This window comes from Culex pipiens, chromosome 2 (genome assembly GCF_016801865.2).
Source record: "Culex pipiens pallens isolate TS chromosome 2, TS_CPP_V2, whole genome shotgun sequence".
NCBI classification, from domain to species: Eukaryota; Metazoa; Arthropoda; class Insecta; order Diptera; family Culicidae; genus Culex; species Culex pipiens.
Window position 1 is genome coordinate 149,969,444 of NC_068938.1, and position 21,608 is coordinate 149,991,051.

A 21,608-nucleotide genomic window follows, 5' to 3' on the forward strand; every position below is an offset into this window, starting at 1 on the left:
TATTTTCCACCGTATCCGGCTATCATAATCCATGTTTATCTAATGTTACTTTCCTTCGTCACTAAAAGTAAAATTCTGGACATAGATTGCGTGTGTTGTTTGTCTCTTCTTCGTGTAGTAGTACTCTTTTATGCTGTACGCACGTGTCTGCTTCATTTGAGTATGTTCTCTCTTTCTTTCTGTTGTTTTTTTTTATGTGTGTAAACAGTACTAGTGTGTTGTATGTGCGCGCGGGCGGGTTAAATATGTTTCTACACTGTTGCGTGGCTACCAATTGCATATGGTTCTAGTCTAGTAAGATGCAAGTTGCTGCTGCTCTGAGAGGGGAAAAAATCTAGGCTTTATTTTGTTTAAAGCAGGAGCACAAGCTCCTCACGCCGCGTTTAGTGGGACCAAATTTCTATCATCGTAAGGCACTATGAAAGTCTGAACGGACACCGTTGTTTGATTCGATTTAGTGAGGCTTTAAAATGGGCGCAAATCTCACGCAAGCTAGTAGTTGATTGTTGGAAAAAGCTGTTTTTTTAAATTGTGTGTGTGCTCGTGTAAATGAGTTTGACGTGAGAATTTGCTTCAGTGCAGTTTTACCACTTTTTTCTTTTTCGAGCAAAATGCGTTTCTTAAATAGGTTCTCATTTTCTTGATTTCGTTTATCATGTGAGTTTTGAGTATCATTCAGATCTACAATTTGCAGCATTTGTGAAAGCATTCGTTTTTTTTAATGATTGTTTTGCTTGGTTAAGCCAACTACCCGCTCTCTAATAGTACAAACAGCTAACAAAGAGGCAGTCTAGAAAGATATTTTAGGCTTTTTTCATGTTTGTTGGTTTAGACAACGGCGGAAAAGTTTAAAGGTCGTTTTTTGGGTTTGTTTCGTTCTGTATTGATTTTATTAATAGTTTAGATTTATACTTGCGTAACAGTTAAGTGTGTGTGTGTGCTTTGTTTCTAAGCTAAGCGCGATCAAATAGCAGAACCAGAGTGGATTAGTATATTTGTCCACTCTGTTAAATGTTGCACATGCGTTTTAAATTGCGATTTGATGTTTGCTCTCCTAACGAGTACACCATGTCTTCTTCGTGTTTCACAAAGTCTTATCGTCTAGAACAAAAATAAATGGGAGGATTTCGTAATCTGTCCTGTTAAATAGTTGATTTTTTCTGCGTTGCACAAATTTTGTACAGGTAATAAATATTGCGATCTCAATCGTCTGTTTTTTTGGGGCATCCCTCCTCGAAACGAGTAAAGTTTCGAGGAAAACTGCTCCTCAGTAGTATGTGTTTGTTTTTGTAGGGTTAGAATTTTGGAGGGAACGGTTTGCCAAACGCTGCACATCGTGTGGGGGCCAAATTTATAACTTACACTTCTTTTCTTCCCTTAAAATGTCTTTAAAAAGAATCGGTATCACATTTCCTTTGTTACCTCGACAAGTTTCTCTTTCTTCCAATCAAATCGACGATTTGCTGATGTCATTTTACTCACGTTTCTATTTTTTTCTTTTCTTTTGATTAATCGCCTACATTCTAAATGACATTATTTGATAGAGTGGGGAAATACAGCGTATAAAGTAGGGTTGTTTTCGAAATAAAATATAGGTTTTTAAAATTACCCTAACAGAAAATGGAAGAAGAAAAGGAGAACATTTACAATTCTATAATCCTTACACAATACAACTGGACAGATTTTTCGCTAAAATAAAGGTGTAAATATCACTACAACTGTGTTAGAATAGGGAAATAGACAACGAAAAACATAAAAACAAAGAAAATAAAATAATTGCCATTTTTCTCGGTGATGTTAGGGGGGAGGGAAAGTTAGTTTAGGGTGCATCCCATGTACACGTCCCTCCTCTTCAGTTCAGAGGGACACCACTCGCACTCTCTCTCTCTCTCGCGCTCTCTTGGGATTTTAAGTATTTTTTTTTGTCTTCGCGTAGAATTTAAAAGAAACGTAACAAAGAGGTTCTCGCGCACTCATCCACACTCAATCACACACTCATCCGTTCTCACTCATCGCTCGGTCCCCCCGCTCAGTCACCCAGGTCTGCCGCCGCCGCCGACGGTGCAAAGCTGTAGTCGGACACCTCGAGTCCGCTGCCGGCCAACAGGTCACCGCCGTCCGGCCCAAAGCCGGACGCCTCGTCCAGGTGGTACAGATAGCTCAGCAGACGTTCCTCCTCGTGGCCGACCAGGTGCAGCAGCGGCCGGTGGTAGTCCGGATGCTGGGGGTGACGTTGCTGCTGCAGGGGAGATTGCTGGCGCCGGTCTCACATGTGGATCGTCGCGGCCGTGTAGCGTGCCTCGCCCCGCCGCCAGGACCACTTATTGGGACGGTACTGAGAAGTGGAGGAAAAAAAGGAGGTTTAATAACATTTTAAATTATTCGGTTGAGGATTGATATCTGTAATGGATGAATGAATAATATGTACAATTTTGTAGAGGCGAATTTAAGACTAAGAAATAACCATAAAAGAAATTATTTAAAGTCTAATGTCTGAAAATCATCGATTATTAAAATTAAAAATATCATTTTTTAAATGTTTGATAGAAAAAACTATCATTTGACGATTCCTGGACCAAAATATCGGAGGGTATAGCAACCGAGTAGGCGAATGTCCACGGTCCATACAAGGGGAGGGGGGCTTGAGATTTAAATAAAGTGTTCACGTGGTTTATGGATGGTCCCCATGCTTCTCCTATACTTGTTCAAAATTTCGTGTAAAATTCATTTCAAAATTATTTTTTTAAATTTCACCATCAAATGAGTCACAGTTTTTGTTAGTTCATAAAAGATCTAATAAATAATATCCTTTTACAAAATTCGGCCGAATTTCTTATAATGTGGTTCTGCGAATTTATTTCGCTTGTATAAAATTGTCTTTTTTATTCAAATGAGCACAAGGTTTTTCGGTATCTCTGGGAGTGAATAATGATGGCGATATTGTAATTGAAAAGAATTAAAAAACAAATTTGAAACGCACTAGTATCTCAAATAAACAAAGATAAGTATGAAATGAGTCAAACTAAATTATGATCCTTTCTATGTGATCACAAACCTTTTGCATCTTTTTATTATTTCGACAAGTTTTGCACAAGGAGAAAAAAAACGAGAGAGAGAAGAACAACGTCATTTTCATCAGTAACTCACTTCCCTTAAAACAGTAATTCTACTCACTCTGATCAGCAGCTGGCCGCTCTTGGTGTGCGGATTCCGGTACGCGTACAGTACCCAGCCGCCGCACGTCAACACCAGACAGCAGATGACCAGCACCGTCACCAGCAGGCTACTGCTGGACGATTCGTGCTCCATGCCGGTGTGGAAGGCGGGCACCCTGTTGACGCTGTCATCGTGGCTGGCGGCCCCGGCCGGGGCTCCGCTCTTGTTGGTGCCACTCTTGGACAGCTGAATTTCCGTTTCGTGCCGGTACGTTCCGTTGGTGTCGTTGCCCTCGGTGCTGATCTCGACCGGTTCGCCGTAGTTGTTGCCCTTGGAGCCGAGCGCCGGACACACGGAGATCTCCATGATTTGCGTTTTGTCGCAGCCTTAAACCGAGGTGCGGGGGATTAGCTGAGGTTCTGCGAATAGTTTTGGTCAACTCACCCTTCTGGATCCAGTCTTGACGTTTACGGTCGACACCGGTTGAGCAGCGGGTCAGCGTCGGGCACCAAATGCACTGTAAGAAGAAGACATTCGTAAATCTAAAATGGATATTAAACAGTTCAACTCACCTTGAAGTCCGAACCCTCGTGGTTCATACAGGACTGGCAGTCCTTATAGCTGAAGCACGTGGGCTGAGCGTACAACGTGATGAGCGTATCGTTCTGGACCTTTGACCGGCCAAAGTTGACCCGGTGGTACTCGTAGATCGTTTTCTGCTTAGTACCTGTTGTAAAATTAAACAAGCAATTAGTAATCTTCGCCTCAACCCAAGCAACAAACAGCGACTCACGGAAGATGGTCTTGTCGATGATGTAAGCGTCCGACAGGCCAACCTTGACCGGATGTTTGTCGTCGTAGATCTGCTGGATGTCGATGGGAATGGTTTTGTACGCAAACACAATGTCGCCGGACTTGTTGAGCGTGGCGCTGAACGTGAACGAGCCATTCTCGGGCCTATCCTGGAGCGATACGTTCTCCCAGACCACGGTGAAGGTTTCACCTGTGAGAAAAAATAATTCTCGTTAGAATTTCAAACAAGTCTCAAAGAGAAAACCATCCTACCATCATCACGGAACTTGACGAACGAGTTGGTGGACAGGCTGGTGTCAAAGTTGGCCATCAGCGGCGCGATGTACTGAGTCGAGGCGAGCCACGAGTGCACGTAATCGCCGGTGTACAGGAAGCCGCCGGTGGCGATCGTGATGTTCCGGATCGGAAAGCCGTAGTACGGGAAGTCGAACGTCAGCAGGACGGTCTGAAAAAAAAAACAGGTTGTCATGAATTTTAATAAATTGTTATTATTATCAATCAAAAAATCGAGTTTTTGAGATAAAAAAAAATAGACTTTACAAAAGTTTTATTCATAATCTACAACTTCGACGAATTCGCCTAAAGGTGCGCAGGTTTTAGTGTTTTAATGATTACAGTACATCTGAATAACCCCGAAAATGTATTACAAAAATAAAGCGGTCTGGCCTACTGTATTGCATTAACCGCAGAGACAGATTCTGTGAAAGAATCACATTAATCACATAATTAACAAGGGAGGAAGGATGCGTGGACATACCGTACCAAACACTCCGAGTCAGTTGTGGCGTGGTGTGTAAGTGCGAATTGAGCAAATTTCATATAGTTCTACAAGCCTTACCCGACAAACTTCGTTCTGCCTTTTTTTTCGTTTGTTGACGTTTTTAACTTTTTTGCTTATTCAGCCTCCTGTGATCAAAATTTGATTTTACGTAAATTTCTCCTTACAATGCCGATGCTCAGGAATCGGTTCCAGAGTGGCCAAAGTTGTCACTTTTTGGCGTGAGAACCTTCCTTGGACTTTTACGAACCCAACGCAGCAAAGAGCAACTCGATCCGACGCTCCGTATTGAACAGATTCGCGTTCGAACAAAACCGTCGAAATTTTATATATATATAGATAGATTATTATGGTAGAAATTGATTTTGAGAAATTGGTATTGTGGAATGGGAAGGTGGGAAGTGTTGAACGGGTATTTCATTTAATAAATAGAATATAATCATCTAGCAAATATTGATGGAACGCTCTTACCAAAAACAGCTCCAATCTTCAATAATTTTTCAGTTTATTTTCACAAAAAACTCGAGAGCATCATCAGATAGCTTCGGATGAGTTCCCGAGATATCGTAAGTTTGATTATCTGTCAGGAAATCGATAATTTAGAATTTTAAGATTTTTTTTATGGCCATAAGGGGGCCATCCATAAAACACTTGGACACTAGGGTGCCCAGAATATGGGACTTTTTTTCAAAACCTCGCTCCACAAGCTGTATATTATTACTTGAGCTATTTTAGGGCTCTGGGTTAACATTTGGGTTAGCAAAATCGGTTAACATTTACCCATTGATACTCGGAGTTGAAGTTTGTTTTGGAAAAATCGAAAAAATGTATGGAAAACCCAATTTTCTTACTAGTTGTTCTGCACGATGCGCTACTTACATCCAAATATTCCCAAAAGTGAGATTCTCATTGGAAATTTAATGCTCTACAACTTTGTAGAACATATCAAAGCTGTAAATCTCTGAAAAGTTATTAGCGATTTAAAATAATCATTTTTGTATGGAAAACATTATTTTCACCAACTTTAGACTCGGGTATCAATGGGTTAATTTTAACCAATTTCGCTCAAAATTTACACAGACGCTTTTTTTCTGTTTGAGTATTAAGACACTGAATCCTGATTACAAGGACTATTGTATCGTGTAACCCATTTTTACTGTTATTAAGCATTTCCAGATCTATAACACAGTCCCTATTGAGAGGGAAAGTGCTGTTCCATCCAGATGCTGTAAACTCCATTCCATGTGCCTTGTGCGCTATGTATCGCTAGAACCGCGGTGACAATTTTTTCGTGTCATTTTTCAAGCTCTTCCCAGCAGCTATTATTTGCCGCGCGGGGTCTTGTAAAGACAATTGTCTTTTTGCAGCGCTACTTTTGCGGTGTTCCCTTTGCTCTGATCTGGACAATGCGACTGGACTGCAGTGCAATACCGATCGGCTGGGCATTATTTACATGCGAAGGCACGAGGAATGTATTTTGGGAAAGAGGCGCAAAGGAATATCCCAAGATCGATCACATGCTAGAAGAGCACGTGAAGCAACCGTTTTATCCTCATGCGGTTGCTGCTACCTGTGAAATTCCCAAAAATATTCCCGAGAAGATATTCATTTATTTCGTAAAATTTTGATTATTCCCCTCTGTGCCCCGTGTGTAGAAGAACGATGGTGCAGCAGCGAACGAGAAACAATGACAAAGCAACCAGGCAAAACCATTTTTGCCACGCGGCTAGCAGTTATCACCGTTATGTCGGTTTCTCCTTTTTTTCGTACGTCCACTGCTGCACGTTCTGTCGCGTGGTCTGTTGGCGGCCTCGAGTTTTTCAAAAATATTTTTTTCATGCGTTTAGTGCTCCAATATTTTTCGAGAAAACTATCAATGTTATGGTATCATAAGAATCGTAAGAACTTGCTCTTTCCTATCATGTTTTCCTTTTTGCGAAAAAGTGACCCCAGTCAGAGTTATCGCGGTGGGAACAAACCAAAACGTGGGCAGACGGTCTACGAAGTTTTCACAAATCGACTCATTGTGAATTAACATTTTGATGAAATTTCAAAGTAGTTAATCCATCTGAAAATTCAGAATGTCTTCTTGATCCCTATGGTTTAACATTTTCCGAAATTCAATTTTGAACGCTTCTACCAGCCCACAAGAAAAAAAAATTTGGACTACGCTCTGCCACTCTTGACCTCCACGTTAAACCTAAGGCTGCCACCCTGAGAAGAACCCATGACTTTCCGCTTTTGAGGCGAAACCCGTTACCATTCGGCCACAGGAGGTTGGCTACACAGATGCTTAAAATAACCCAAAAACCGTTTTCCGCTTGTGGAGCAGGGTGTCATTTTTTTCTGGGCACCCTATTGGACACCTGGACAACTGATTGCAACTATTGCTGATATTTTCCAAAAATCATAATTTTTTAAAAATGCAGTAATCCAGTAACAAATTTATGTACTAATTTTGTAAACTTGAGCGCAAAAGATGGGAATTAAAAAATCGATCATATTTTTGATGTTTTCCAAAAATCTTTTTTTTTTCAAAATAATTAATTCCGGTTTTTCACTATCTTAAACGCATAAGATGCCTTAAACCCGAAAACATTTTTTAAAATCTCGAAAATAGTTAAAAATACGTATTTTGAAAATTTAAAATTAATTCAGGTTTGTAAAGTCGAAGTCGGTGGAGTCTGATACTTTTGAGGACCGGGAATAGTCAAAATTTGAAAAATCGAAGTCAATTCTTTTAGAGAGTTTGGTTTGAAGTCGATAAATTTTTAAACCCGGAGTCGCTTCAAAGGTTCCTGATTTTTCTAAAAATTCCTAATATGGCTTTATCCATAAAGTACGTCATGCTACAATCACCCAAAATTCCCCCCCCCCCCCCTCTTTGTCAAGCTTTCCCAATACCGTAAAACGGGGGTTTATTCAAAAAAAAATGTTTTCGTCAAATCTTACATTTTTGGAAAAAGAACTAGTGTAATATGCATTTTAAAAGACTTTTTTCATTCAAATGTTGAGACTTAGCATGTTGTTTCAATTTTAAATTTTTTTTATTTTTATAAATAAAAAAAATACTCGGCCAGCTATTGTTTCAGTAAACCCAAAGTTGACCGCAGGGTCAAAAGATTTGGCACCCTGCACTAGAGTTTTGTTTTGAGCACTTATATAGAACATTTGAAGCCCGGATAAAATGTAGTTAATATATTTAAAAAATATGAGGAAGACCTCAAAAACTTTAAGGTTGATTAAGTAACGGTTTTATAGATTATATACCTAATATAAAACGGTGTCGATAAACAAACATTAAATAAATATGATACCTCCACAACATGATATCCGAACCGAAACGCCACCAATTTGTTTGAATTAAACCCAATCCAAACAATGTTCAACATTCCAAAACAAACACCACACTCGTTTTGCCATTCCGTCTGTCCCTCGCCAGCTTTAATCCCCGGGGGCTTGTGTACAATTCACAACAAACAAACCACGGCTGACCGGCCGATCGACCACATTGCACATTGCAACTGTAGGTAGATAAGCCACACTGCACTCCACTATCAAAGCCAAAAGCTCGTACTTTATGTGACGCGCCCCATATTATGCAAGACGGAACTCACCGTGGCCCTCCGGTGCGAGTTGGACAGCAGACTGCTCACGTTCATCGCGTCCAGCCGCTTCCAGTACGCTTCGCTGGCGTTCTTATCGGTCGTCCAGACGCTGTTGTAGTACGTGTGGTAGTCCTCCTGGGTTTGGGTGATGTTGAAGTTCTGCAGCGTCGTGTTCAGGTCGGCCTCGCTCCGTTCGACGGTGTCGATGTTGATGGCATCGCTCAGCGGATCCGGGACGGTGGTCGTCGAGGTCGTGGACGTGTTCGTCGAGTATCCTTCGGAGGCCGTCAGCTTTGTGAGCAGTTTGCTCTTGGCAACGTCCAGCGAGGTGTTGATGGCCGTTGGCGTTGGCACGGTGATCGGTTCCGCGCCCGGCTTGAACGGCACCAGGGTGTAGTCCTTGCGCTGGCCGGTTCCATTGGCACCGAGCAGGTGGTCTGCCGACGTGTACAGCGTACCATTGGCCGCGATCAGCGGTTTCTTGCCTGTGAGGTTTTCGTTCTGAAGTTTCAGCTTTGTAGCGCTGGTTTTGTTCTCGCTGAGCGCGGGTTTACCACCACCCGGTATTTGTGTTGGATCTGGGGTTTGGGACTCTGCCGAGGAGGGTTTCTTGGCCGGGTCCGATTGTCGCCTCACGCGGTCGAGGGAGTCTGAAAGGGAAGAAGAAAAGTTTGTTTATTCAAAGCATTATTCACATGGTGATTACTATAGAGGAAAGCAAGTCTGAACCATAAAAAATATATGAATTCCACTAAAGTGGCGATATCTCAGAACAGGGATGCCAGATCTTTTTATTATTTGGATAGGGATTTCGAGTGCTAAACAAAACGTACAGAAATATTGACGAGAAAATTCTTTACATGTACTTTGCAGTACCGCAATTAATTAGCGCCAATCTGTCAGTTAAAGCGCCACCGACACCGACGTCGCTTCCATTGGATGTGATAATGAGACGCATCAATCGCCATTTCACAGCCGTACAACAGTACAATTAAACTATCTGGCTGGACACAGACGGCGCGTGTAATGAGCCTCAGCGAGCAGAACCGGTCGATTCTAGACGGAGCAAATAATCAACCGACGACGGCGACTTTAACAACTGGAATCTGTTTGATTGACTGTTTAACCCGCGTGGCGCCTCATGCAGTTATTAGCGCACTAGCTGGACGCGCATCGTGGAGATTCCCCTTAAGTTGTAGTGAAAAAAATAAATAATGCGATAAGGTTGGCTGGCAAAGTCCGAGAAGATGTCGCAAACTGATAGTGATCGCATGGTGTTGGCTTAACCCTAAACAAATAATTTGTTGTAGATTTCCAAATAGTTAAACTACGGAGTAAATTTTCCCTTTTTTATAATGTTATTTTGACTACTAATTCAACTTATTTTGAGGCTTTTTTGTTCGTGATTCGACTATCCGAAGTCCTATACAAACCTTCGGATAATCGAATTTTGGATAATCGAGGGTCTGGACTGAATTGCAATTTTAAATAATGACAAAATAAGTGCATGGGGCGTAATCTAATCACAAGACTTTCCAGCATGCTTTCATCGGACTGGCTGTGATTGTATTAGATTAAATTAGATTAGATTAGACTTTGTAGTTTGTGCCTTTCTCACTACTTAACAAAAATGGTTTACACTAAAAATCCACAAAAAAAAATATCTGAAATAATGATTCTTTAGAAACCACAATCAACTCAGTGTTTGATATGAAACAATAAGATTAAGATGCGGCCTCAAAAAGAATACAATTATCCCTTATGTGGTCATAACTTGAGACAGTGTGGCCAAACCTACGAACTTCTAGACATGTTTGAAAGGTTTTCTAGTCACCTATCCAACGATATGTCGAATGATGGTTCCGGACACATTTTTCATACATATTAGTGAGTCCAGCTTCGAAATAGTACATTAATATCCTTTAAGTAGTCATAATTTGAGCCAGGGTTGCCAGATTTTCAAATTTATAGACCTGTTTGGAAGGTATTTTGATAACCTATCCCATGATATGTTGGATGAGGGATCCTAATACAATTTTTATACAGATAGGTGAGATCCGGCTTCGAAAAAGTAAGTAAATAACACTTATGTGGTCCTAACTTTATACAGTGTTGCCAGATCTTTGATTTTGTTGAGAAATTCTTACAATTACCTATCCAACGATGGTGGTATTTTAGACGATTTTTGATAACTTATCGAGCATCCGGATATCCGGATATATGCGAAAACACATTTTTATACGTAACTTTTGGACTGAATTCGAATCTAATACTATGAACATGAAGGTGGGTCTTAGAAAAGTTCTTTTTTAAAGTAAGATTATACACGGAGAAAAAAGAGTTCCCAAAATCGTGAACAAGCGTTCTTGGAAATGGGAACCACGAACAAAGTGTTCAAATTTCATGGTAAGTTTTTCAAAATCATACCATGGGATTTGAACACTTTGTTCGAGGTTCCCATTTTCATGAACGCTTGTTCACGATTTTGGGAACTCTTTTTTCTCCGTGTAGCTTTGCCTCAGTGAAGAAGGCAAAGGTAGGAAAGAAGGTGAAATGTTTAGATTGATACTTTTTATTTTGCATTAATATTATTTAACTGCCAAATCACTAACAACATGGAGGGAAAAAACCATGTAGCCGAGGGAAATGAATATAAAAAAGCATAAAAAAATGATCAAAAAATTATTAATGTAAATTATGGACGACCCACAGATTAACACTGAAAATTCATCAAAATTTATGAATAATTCGATATTATATCTGAAAATAATTTTTTTTTCCAGATTAATAAAGTTTCACTATAACTGAATAAAATATCATAATGCGCTTACGTCACATAGAGAATTAAGTGCAATCAATTAAAAACAACTATTAGTAGCTTCAATTGTACTGAAAAAGGCATTTTTTGTTAATTTTTAAGACAAATTTTGTTAACTGAAAAGTTGATACTAACATCTCTGAATAGCGTAACTCAGTCCTGAGTCATTTACGTCACATTATCAAAAGGCAAATTTCCAATCAATTTGTTCTTTATTGGAAGAATCGTATTTTGGTCACAATGCAGGTGATTTGATCCTGTTTCAACATGTTCGTGTTTTTTTTTTTAAATTCTCTTCTCGACAGATTGTCAAACTCCGAAAAAGATGAACTAAACCAGATGTTTTGATAACACTGGGCAACAAATTTTCTGCGCATGTTCAATTCGAGGGGAAGCATGAACATTATGGTCTCCAGAAACACGTAAAGTAAATCTTTCCCTGTTCCTGAGGGAAACACCCATGAAGAGTATCGGGCCGGCATTTACAAAGCGGATTCAGTGACAGTTTATTAATCAACTTAATGTTAACATGTTAAGGTTAATGTTAACATTCCATAGGTCGTCTTCCTAAGGTGTCTTGATAAGGTCCAGTTTGTGGCGATACACTACCTTCCCTTTACTAAGCAATCGAATCCAGAAGGGAAAAGATCACCAGTTGTGTTGGTCCGAGCCGGGATTTGAACCCCGATCTACCGCTTACGAGGCGGAAGCGTTACCACTGGGCTACGTGGCTCGGTCTGCATGCAATTTTTGGATTGTATGCAAGAGCGACGAACCGCCCGCAAATGAAGCTTAGATTGCTTATATTATTGTTTACATCGATTAAGCTTATTTTTCTGACAGCTCTTTCCAAGGGATTATAGTTGATCCATAGAAAAAATGTTGTCTTGCAACCTTTTTTTTGCATTAAAATAACAAAAAGTGATCAGTAATTCGCGATCAAAAGCTCAAAAATTCCGACAGATGGCGCAAAGCATCGAAGAATGACGATTCAAATTTTCGCTGTTCGGTTACATAGGAATGCAAACTTAAAATTGAATTTACAGCTCATAGAACAACTTTTGAGAAAAAATTCAAGTAGTACGATTGTTAACTCTTTGCCCTCTATAAATTAACGCAATAAAAAAAATTAAAAAAAATAGTTTTGAAAAAATAATATTGTTTAAAATGATAGAGCATCAAAAGTTAACAAAGTATCAGCTCGAATTTTTGCTCAAAAGTTGTTTTCAACGCTGGAATTTAACAAAACAGAATTCGCATACATAACCTCAAAGGGCGGAAATTTCAATCGACATTCTTCGCTCTGTTCTGCTACTCAACACTAGGTGTCGCATGTCGTTTGGATCTTGAACGGCAATGGTTTTTTAGCGTGTTTTAATCGTTGTACATACAAATTAACTTAGGGCTTTAGGACCCTATTCTCCATACAAACATTGGAGAAAAACCATACTTCCCCTGGAGCTGAACCTGCGCAGTCATACTTGTCAATTTTTGTAGGCTAGTGTAACAATCAGTGTCAAACCATATGGATATCGATGATGAATTACCTGTACTGAGCACTACTCGTTTACATATTCAAGGAAGCCATACAAAATTGATGCCATCAACTATTTATTACTGAAAGTAAGGCAACTTACTTTCCATCTGAACTTATCCATCTGCCAACACCATCATCGCAATAAAAGCTTAACTAGACTTCGCGTAGATTGCAACCCCCGATTGCCATTGTCTCAAAAAGCTGCCGGGTGAAATGTACACCTTCGCCATTTTCCCTCCCGCGCCAGGTTAGTTTCACTTTAGCGTGCACGCCAGGCCAAGTTGGTGATGGCGTAAATTGCTGCCACCGGAAGCAATAAGTGCGCGGTAAAGAGTTTTATGAATTTGCTCTACTAATCAGTCTTCGAGGCGGACAATTTTTCTTCAACTTCCGTACCGGTTTTTTTTTTGTTTGTTGCGACTGACGACGATCAGCTGATATTGTGGGTCGCCACTATAGTTGGATAAGGCGAATCAATTTGTGGCGGCGAAACTCAATGAATTTCGCTTGTCTTGGGGCCGTGAGAACGCTTCTCTGAAGAGTGAAAGTCTCTGAATTGCATCGTAAACGTGAATTTCTAATGAAGAAGTAAAGATTTTCGCAAAAGATTAAAAACTGAGCAAAACAGACTGCTAAATCAGCTGACTTTGACCGCAACATTGAGCAAACTTTTCATTCCGGCTGTTTCGAGTGGCCATGATATTGATGCCACAGGTCAAGTCGACACCATTTGGTGGATATTGATCAAACCATGATTGGTTATGGTTTCCCGTCGATACCATTTTGGCACTCGCGAAAAACCCGGAAAACACCTGTTGTTGATATCCATTTTGTATTGTTTTAATTGTTTTTTTATTGGATCTTTTAATTATTCTTTGTTAAATTTTCCTAATAAGCTTTTCTATTTGGCGATATTTCAATCTCCAAACGAGCCTCCAATTTCCAACTTACGTTATGGTAGAATGCAGTGACGACCTTCAAGCGACCATAACGTTAGCCAATCATCGGCGAATGATTCGACGAAAAGGCCTCAACAAGACTTTGCGTTTGAGCCGCGGCGAAACGCCAAGAGTTGAAGGTTGTGGGCTTGAAGTTTTGCAACTTTCTCGTCAGATGGCTTCTGGTGGCTTGTTTGAGCAACTCATTGTTTGCCTTTGTTTCGCGAGTAATGGGTCATTTCGTGGTTTTGAAGTGTTTCGTTAGCGAGATTGAGGTGAACTGCAAGAATTTGAATTCTAAAAGAGTTTTTTTTAAGCTTAATTAGAATTTTTGAAAATATGGAAAACATTACGAACTTAATGTTAAAGTTAAGAACAACTTGTGAAAGCTGCTCGACACTGAGTCACGTTTCGTCGATTCGCTTCGTTGTATACCGAAGTAGTTGAAAGAACCTGTCTTTAGTGCGGGTATGGTCGTAAACTTTTTGGGAATTACCACTCAGCACCGACCAGTGCGCAGCGTTGGGAGTTCAAGCTGGAAGCTTCAAGTTTATTCCGAGCAAAGAATAAAGGCTTGCGCGGTTTGTGGAGTTGTGATTGCGTCACTGGTTTTACGACGCGGATGGAAAGTTTCAGGTTTTCGCAAAAGCTGTAAAGGTGCTTCGCTTCACGAAATTGGATGATCTTTAAAATTTCATGAATGTAATTTTTATTAGGAGAAAACTATTATCTGGTAAAAAGTATGACAGTGATTATGGATAATGAGGTTCTTTTCAACGTCAAACTTGATTTAAAAAAGTATTATAAAAATAAGTTACTTTGTCAAAAATCAATTTTACATAATTTATTAGTCGATTTGATCAATTTGTATTAGTTCAGTAGACTTTACACGGAGAAAAAAGAGTTCCCAAAATCGTGAACAAGCGTTCATGAAAATGGGAACCTCGAACAAAGTGTTCCCATGGTACGATTTTGAAAAACGTACCATGAAATTTGAACACTTTGTTCGTGGTTCCCATTTTCATGAACGCTTGTTCACGATTTTGGGAACTCTTTTTTCTCCGTGTAGAGATGAAAAATGTTATTCACACACAATCTTAGAAGATCAAAACTATAGCAACATTAAACGGGTTGATTTTGTAGTGAGTTAACTCTCTAATGCCCAATATTTTTCTCTGTTTTGACATGTGTTCAAGAGGTTATTTTGAGCATATTTTGTTCCACGAAAAACTTAATAAATCATCATTTATGTTTTCCATAATTCATTTTTAGTTTTTTTAAATGTTTTTTGTTGTTTAGTTCAGGCCTGCCCAACGTCCGGCCCGCGGGCCGGATACGGCCCGTGAAGCCATTTCATCCGGCCCGCGACTGCTTTTCAAAATAGTTCTATGACCGGCCTTGAGGCTGTTTATGAAAAACTCAATAAATAAATTGAGTGTTAAAATTTAAATAATAATCTTGAGATCAAATTTTCACATATAATAAAAAATAATGTATTTTTTCAGAACAACTTTTCAGTGTTTTTTAAATTTTACTGGAGAAAAGTTAAAAAAAGAAATTAAATCATATTGAAAATAAAGATCGCAGCCATTAATTTTAAAATATTAAAAAATGTCTGATAATAAGTCAAGAAATCAGAGAGAAACATTTTTTTCATAAACCTCACAAATTACAAACAATTCAATTGCTATCTATATTTATAAAAAATTTCGACGATTTTGTTCGAACGCGAATCAATTCAACATAGAAAGTCGGATCGAGGTGCTTTTTGTTGCGATGGGTTCGTAAAAGTCCAAGGAAGGTTTAAACGCTAACAAAATGACACTTTGGCCACTCTGGAACTGATTCCGGAGCATCGGCATATTGTATGGAAAAAGCTACTTAAAAACAAAATTTGATCACAGGAGGCTGAATAAGCAAAAATGTAAAAAAAAACCTCAACAAATGAAAAAAAGGCAGAACGAAGTTTGTCGGGTAAGGCTTGTTTAATATATATTTTTCTACACTTCTTTAAATTTTGTGTGTTTTAAATCATTTTAAAATGTTTTGTAAAATAATTGAATAAAGGTGCACAACAACGCAACTTTTTTTTTGTAGAGAAGTTTTGACTGCAAATTTTGCTTCAACAAATTTTATTTTGTCTCGCTGATTTTTTTGATATTGTTGTGTTGAGGAAATTAAACTTATTAAAAAAAAAAAACTTTCAACGGCGAAATTTGAACTTTTTTTAGTTCATATTGCAGATTGCAGCGATTTTTAACAATCGTGCAACTTGTGGAAAGCTCTATACAAAAGTGCACACCTTAAACTACAGCAGAAAAAAACTGTCTAAGACACACACCCTAGTTCGAAACTGTTCTAAAGTTTTCGAAAGCAACAAAGCTCAGTCGAGACACGCACCACTCTAGGCGAGCGGGGGGGAGAAGGGGTAGATATTTCAAGTGTGCAAATATTTGAGTTATGATTTGCAAGGGTGGAGAATTTGGGGCAAATTGTGCAATATTTCGTAAAAATAAATCAAATAAATACATCTTAGAATGTAATATTTCTTTCCTAAAATAAAAAAATATTAATCTTATTTGCAACACTAATTTATTTATTTGTTTACTTGAAACAACCTAATAATTCAAATCATATGAAAAAATGTTTACTTTTTTTATTTTTATCCAATAATAGTTCCGGCCCACTACTGCTCAGAAAAATCAGATCTGGCCCGCAGGGTCAAAAGGTTGGGCACCCCTGTTTTAGAAGATGGACCAAATTTGAAGCTCAAATGAGCTTGCGGGCAAAATTTACAAAATAAGATATTTTAAAAAATACGTTATTTTAATTTAAAAGTCTAGAAAATAAATTTTTCAGCTGAAATTTTTTTTATCAGCATTTCCGTTAATAAAAAACAATATAAAAAAATATAATTATCTTTAAATTGATCCAGAATTTCTACTCTTCAACAAAAAATGTTAGAAAATGTTTTAAGCACACGTAAAGTTGAATTGCAATAATTACTTTTAAAAAATGTAAGATTCGACAAAATAAAAAAAAATGAAAAAACATTTAATCATCTAATTTGCACAAAAAAATCAAATTATATTTGAATAAACCAGAACATGCTTAAATGATTCTAAACGATGAAAAATGCATTTTCAATTGTTTTTAGATGATTGCACTTAAATTTCCTTTGTTATTTTGAAGTTTTTTGAATTAATATTAAACCCATGATTTTTACTTTGGTCACCCCTGGTGTAGGCTATACAATTTAAGAAATAACAATAATTTCTAGGCAATGGAAAGTGTTGTACCGCCATTGGGGCTGGGGGTGAAATTGGGTCATATAAAATATGTACGACCCAATTTCACCCCCCAGACCCAATGTCACCCCTGATGACGGTAAACAACATTAACATTTCAATGATATGGTGAAAATCCAAATTCACGAATTAAATTAAAATTATCCCAATTCAATGTTACTTCAAACATGAAATCTTTACTAGTTACAAACACTTTCTCGCCCTGGAGCTACTCGTAATGTGCATTCTGTCGAAGAAAGCCCCAGCCCGAATTCAATTGCACATTCCATAATGAACACGTCCGGTTATTCCAGAGCTCGGATGGCCCTGGAGTCGTTTCTATGTGGGTGGCAAGTTTTCCTGAGTCGAGCAGTGTGACCAGACATGACAGAATCTAGTTTTGCAATCTACTGCCATTTGCATTTCATACACACAAACATCTTTTATCAAACCACATAACCAACCAGTTGCAGTTTGCATAGATAGTGGGACTTGAAAGGGTCGGCTCGGTGAAAGCCAGTGAAAAACAATAATACAGCAGCGCATGATACCTTCAGGTGCAACCCAAACAAGTCCACACGATGATGCACTTTCTGCGGGCCAAAACGTTTCCGGACCAGCTGAATCAGTGACGGATGAATGTGAACTTCTGAATGTTGGTTTGTTTGTTTGTTTGTTTGCACCCACGTTGCCAGCACCACATGTCTTGCAATTCAAAAGAGCGTGCATGTAAATCTCCACAGTTCAAGATGTGGGCAGGGGGAATAAGGTTTCGGGGGTCGAGGGGTGGCCCAGTTTTTGGACGAAAGGTAATTATAAAACCACCACCACCACAGCAGTGTCTTGTGGACTTTGTGGCCAAATGAGACGCTCTACGTCTGGGCCGTCTGGGTAGACAGTAGGGGATTAGCGGCGATGACGATGCATTGTGGTAGAATCGGAGGTCAAAATGATATTTTCAATAGATTGATATTGAATTGAAATATTTGTTGTTTTGATTTCAGTTTAATACATTATTTTTAGATATTTGTCTCTCCATTTCTCCTTTGTTTATTTTGTAGGATTGGTTCAAGCTGGAAGCTTCAAGTACAACGTATCAATAAATTCATCAAAGATTACAAATACTTTGATGAATTTATTGATACGTTGTACTTGAAGCTTCCAGCTTGAACCAATCCTACAAAATAAACAAAGGAGAAATAAAGATTTATGTCTTATGATTTTTGGTCTCAAAATGCCCCATTTGATTGTAGAGCATGAATAAACGTTATACTATAACAAAATAATTGTTTATTTTCATTTTCGGTTGTGGTAGCAATTATTATCTTCGTGTCACCATTTAAATTTATCATATAAACCCAAAATATGACTAAAAATCGATATTTTGAAAGTTTGGCTCAATTCTGAGAGCAGATTCAGATTCAGCGGGAAAAAATACATGGAAAAATAGTTGGACAATTTTAGAAAATCGTTAGGGTGGTCCCATACACTTTTCCCTTGAAAATTAGATATTTTCAGCGTTTGTAGTGCAGGATGCCCCTTTTGAATGCGACCTGCCGCTTAAAATTTGGCATGCGCTTTTCGAGATTTAAATTAGTATCATTTTTTAATTAAAAATGGCTGTAACTGTTTACCCTTCTAATCTAATCTAATCTAATCTAACCCTAGCGCAGCCAGTCTTTCGAGGGCATCCTGGAAAATGCCTTAGGTTGATTAACGCCTAGCATCCTCTTGTCATTATTAACAATTGCAGTGCCCCAATGCAATAAATTGCTTTGAAACATCACAAACGTTAAAGCGGCCAGGCCAACTGCGTAAAGTTTACCGCAAAGATGATTCGTTGAATTGGATTGAGTTTGAGCACGAATGTTCAAACACCAACACATTTCTGAATCGACAGGGGAGGAAGAAACGTGGGGATCCCCCGCTCACGTTCCTGTTTGTTTAGGCAATTTATCGTTGGGAGCACCATGCTAAGAAGTTTTGGTGCTCCGGGACCCTCGGGGATGGGACATTGTATTTCCACAAATGCCCTGGACACTATTTGCCGTGGTTATAGCGCCACAACTCGCTCAATGGCTGTAACTGTTTACCCTTAGGTCCAAATTGACTTGAAAAAAAATTAATAATGTTTGTTTTTTGAGCTCTAAAAGTACCCTCAATATCACTATACTCTAAAACTTAACCCTGGATTGCCACGTTTTGAAGGTTTGCTCGAATGCTTTCTATAAATTTGCTCGATGAAAACTAGATTACGAGATAAAATTTTAGTGTCCTCGACAAAGTTGCTTGAATTGGCAAGTCTAACAACTTTTTTTCCTAAAAAGTTAGATTTTCAAAATCATAGTGGGTCGGGAAATTCGTTTTTCCCAACCCCACACTACCTAAGAAATTAATTCTCAGGTGTCTGGTAGCAGATTCCGACCTTGTAAAAAAAAAAAAAAAAAAACACACACACACACACACACATCAAAACTTTTTGTCGATTCAAGTATGCCTTATTTTTCTGCGTGTAATTAAATTTACTAAATCCCTGTTTGAAAAATGTCGCACGTCGTACGAGTTGTCGCACGTATTTGATTTTACCGTTTCGATATCGATTGGTCGAAAGGACGACAAACACTCGACATGCTCGACATAGTTTTTTCGGTCGATTTTCCTTCAATTCGACGTCGATTATCGTCGACGCAAACAGTTTGACAGTTCTCTTCAGTTGATCTTGTTCGGACTTGATTCCAACCGAATCGAACCAGCTGTCGTTACTTTTGGCATTTGGTTTAGGAGCTGAGAAGATTTTGGACGATTTTCGACGGATAATAGGTAAGTTTAGTTCTAGATTGTAATATTTTTGCTGCCGAAATGTTCCGGCCGGGGTGCGCGAGTGACCGAATCAAAGTGTCTTCCTTGGTGTCTTCTATTCCAGATTTCGTTCTTCGTGGCGGTGAAGGAGGACGGGAAATTTGGCGGGTCATTCCAGAAGACGGGACGGGAAGGAACCGGTTTGCAATCGAGGTAGCGGTTGGTGTTTGGTGTTTTACTTTCCGCGGGAGGTTGCGGCACATACCTGATGAAACTGGTGAGTCATGTTTTAGAAACGAAGTGTGTGTTTGTATTGTATTAAATTCAAAACCTCAAAACATCAAAATTGTTATCTAATCCACGTTTTTACCCAATAATTCTAAACTGAAGAAAAATCTAAATTACTAGAATTAAAAAATCTTGAACACTAAAACTGTAAAATTCTACAGTTTTTTATTCTTAATTTTCAAACTCTAGTATTTCAAAATTAAAGGTTGTGACGGTTTGGTTTTGATCGTGTCGGGCTCTAAGTTGAATTGAGTTTTTTACATAGTTAAAAGTTTAAAAGGGGCTTCCAGTTAGTTGAAAGGGTTAGATAGGAGGTGTAACTACGTGGATTCACTGGAGTTGGGCTGCTGTTTGTGAATTTTGGTCATTTTTGGAACGAAAGTAGTGTGGCAGACTCTGAGGAGTCTTCTTGTTTTACTTGTTCTTATTCGATGCTGAAGGGAGAGGAACTTATCTAGTTAAGTTTCTGACGGCTCATCTGGGGGCTAATTTCGCGCTCGTGACGTTTCAGAAATCTGTCTTGGTTGCTCTCGGGTTTTCCAATAGGAAAAACAAACAACATATTGACAATCTAGTAAGCAGGGTGTTCTTATTTAAATTTACCTTTGATCAACTCGAAAATAAAGGGAAATATCAGAGCACAGTGTAAATATGTCGTGATAAAAATGGTAATAGTGAATAAAAGAAAGCCGTGTTTCTTGTGACGACGGTTAAGGATGAAGCTGAAATCTTGTGGGAACCAAAACACCAATGGAATAGGTGCTGGAATTTTTTTTTCGGCAAATGGTAACAGAATAGAGTCAACAAAATCTGGTGAGTTTGTTCCGGTTTTACTAATATTCTTGTAATTTGACACTTTTGGGAACAGAGGAAGTCTAGGAAATTGTTCATATAATTTTTGTTGTTGTTATTTATTAATTTTATCTAGAAATGTGTTTTATGGATATTTTGTCTAATCTGGCTTTCCAGATAACATATAACAAAGAAATTTAATGTCTTTAATTTTATTTATCAATGTGTTTTCATGGATAATTTTCCAGCTTTCCAGACAAAATATAACAAAGAAATTTAATATCCTTCAATTAAATTAAAACCAGTAAGGACTGCTATTATACTGTCAATGTATCTGTATGCAAATTTGAAACATAATTTAGTTCTCAATCTAAAGCAGCAAAGTGTAAATAGATTGCAATTTGCTCAATATTAAAATTAAAAAGGTCTAAATGTCTGTAACTTATGGGAGTCAGTTAAGATTGTCTTTAAGTGTGCTGCATAAATTCTTATTGGATTCCAAGGTAAGCATGTTAAAAAAAAACAATGTGTTCATCCGGGCGTGTGTGATTTGCTTGCGGCTGTTGTTTTCCGGAAGTGTGAAAATGGTAAATTACTATCAGAAAACGATAAATAATCGTTTTAAACTGAAGATTTTGAAAATTCCAAAAGATGGGAATTGTTTGTTCGGAGCTATTATTGAGCAGCTGATGGGTGAGCCAACGTAACAGTAAAGATAAACAATTGGGATAAAATTTACTGTTTTCTCCCCAAAGGACTGGACGTGGAAAGTCTGCGCCATCAGGAAGCGGTTC

General features: G+C 38.5%; 1 protein-coding gene across 1 annotated transcript in view; it reads right to left on the bottom strand.

Moving 5' to 3' along the window:
- LOC120421452 (plexin domain-containing protein 2) overlaps positions 1-21,608 on the bottom strand; it is a 56,985-nt gene continuing 35,377 nt past the window's right edge. Inside the window, exons 2-8 of the mRNA XM_039584664.2 lie at positions 8,365-9,005; positions 4,222-4,414; positions 3,950-4,159; positions 3,729-3,883; positions 3,601-3,673; positions 3,175-3,542; positions 1-2,335 (exon numbers count right to left, since the gene is read on the bottom strand). Coding sequence (XP_039440598.1) covers positions 2,267-2,335; positions 3,175-3,542; positions 3,601-3,673; positions 3,729-3,883; positions 3,950-4,159; positions 4,222-4,414; positions 8,365-9,005 — 1,709 coding nt within the window. The 3' untranslated portion in view covers positions 1-2,266. The remainder of the gene's footprint in view (positions 2,336-3,174; positions 3,543-3,600; positions 3,674-3,728; positions 3,884-3,949; positions 4,160-4,221; positions 4,415-8,364; positions 9,006-21,608) is intronic.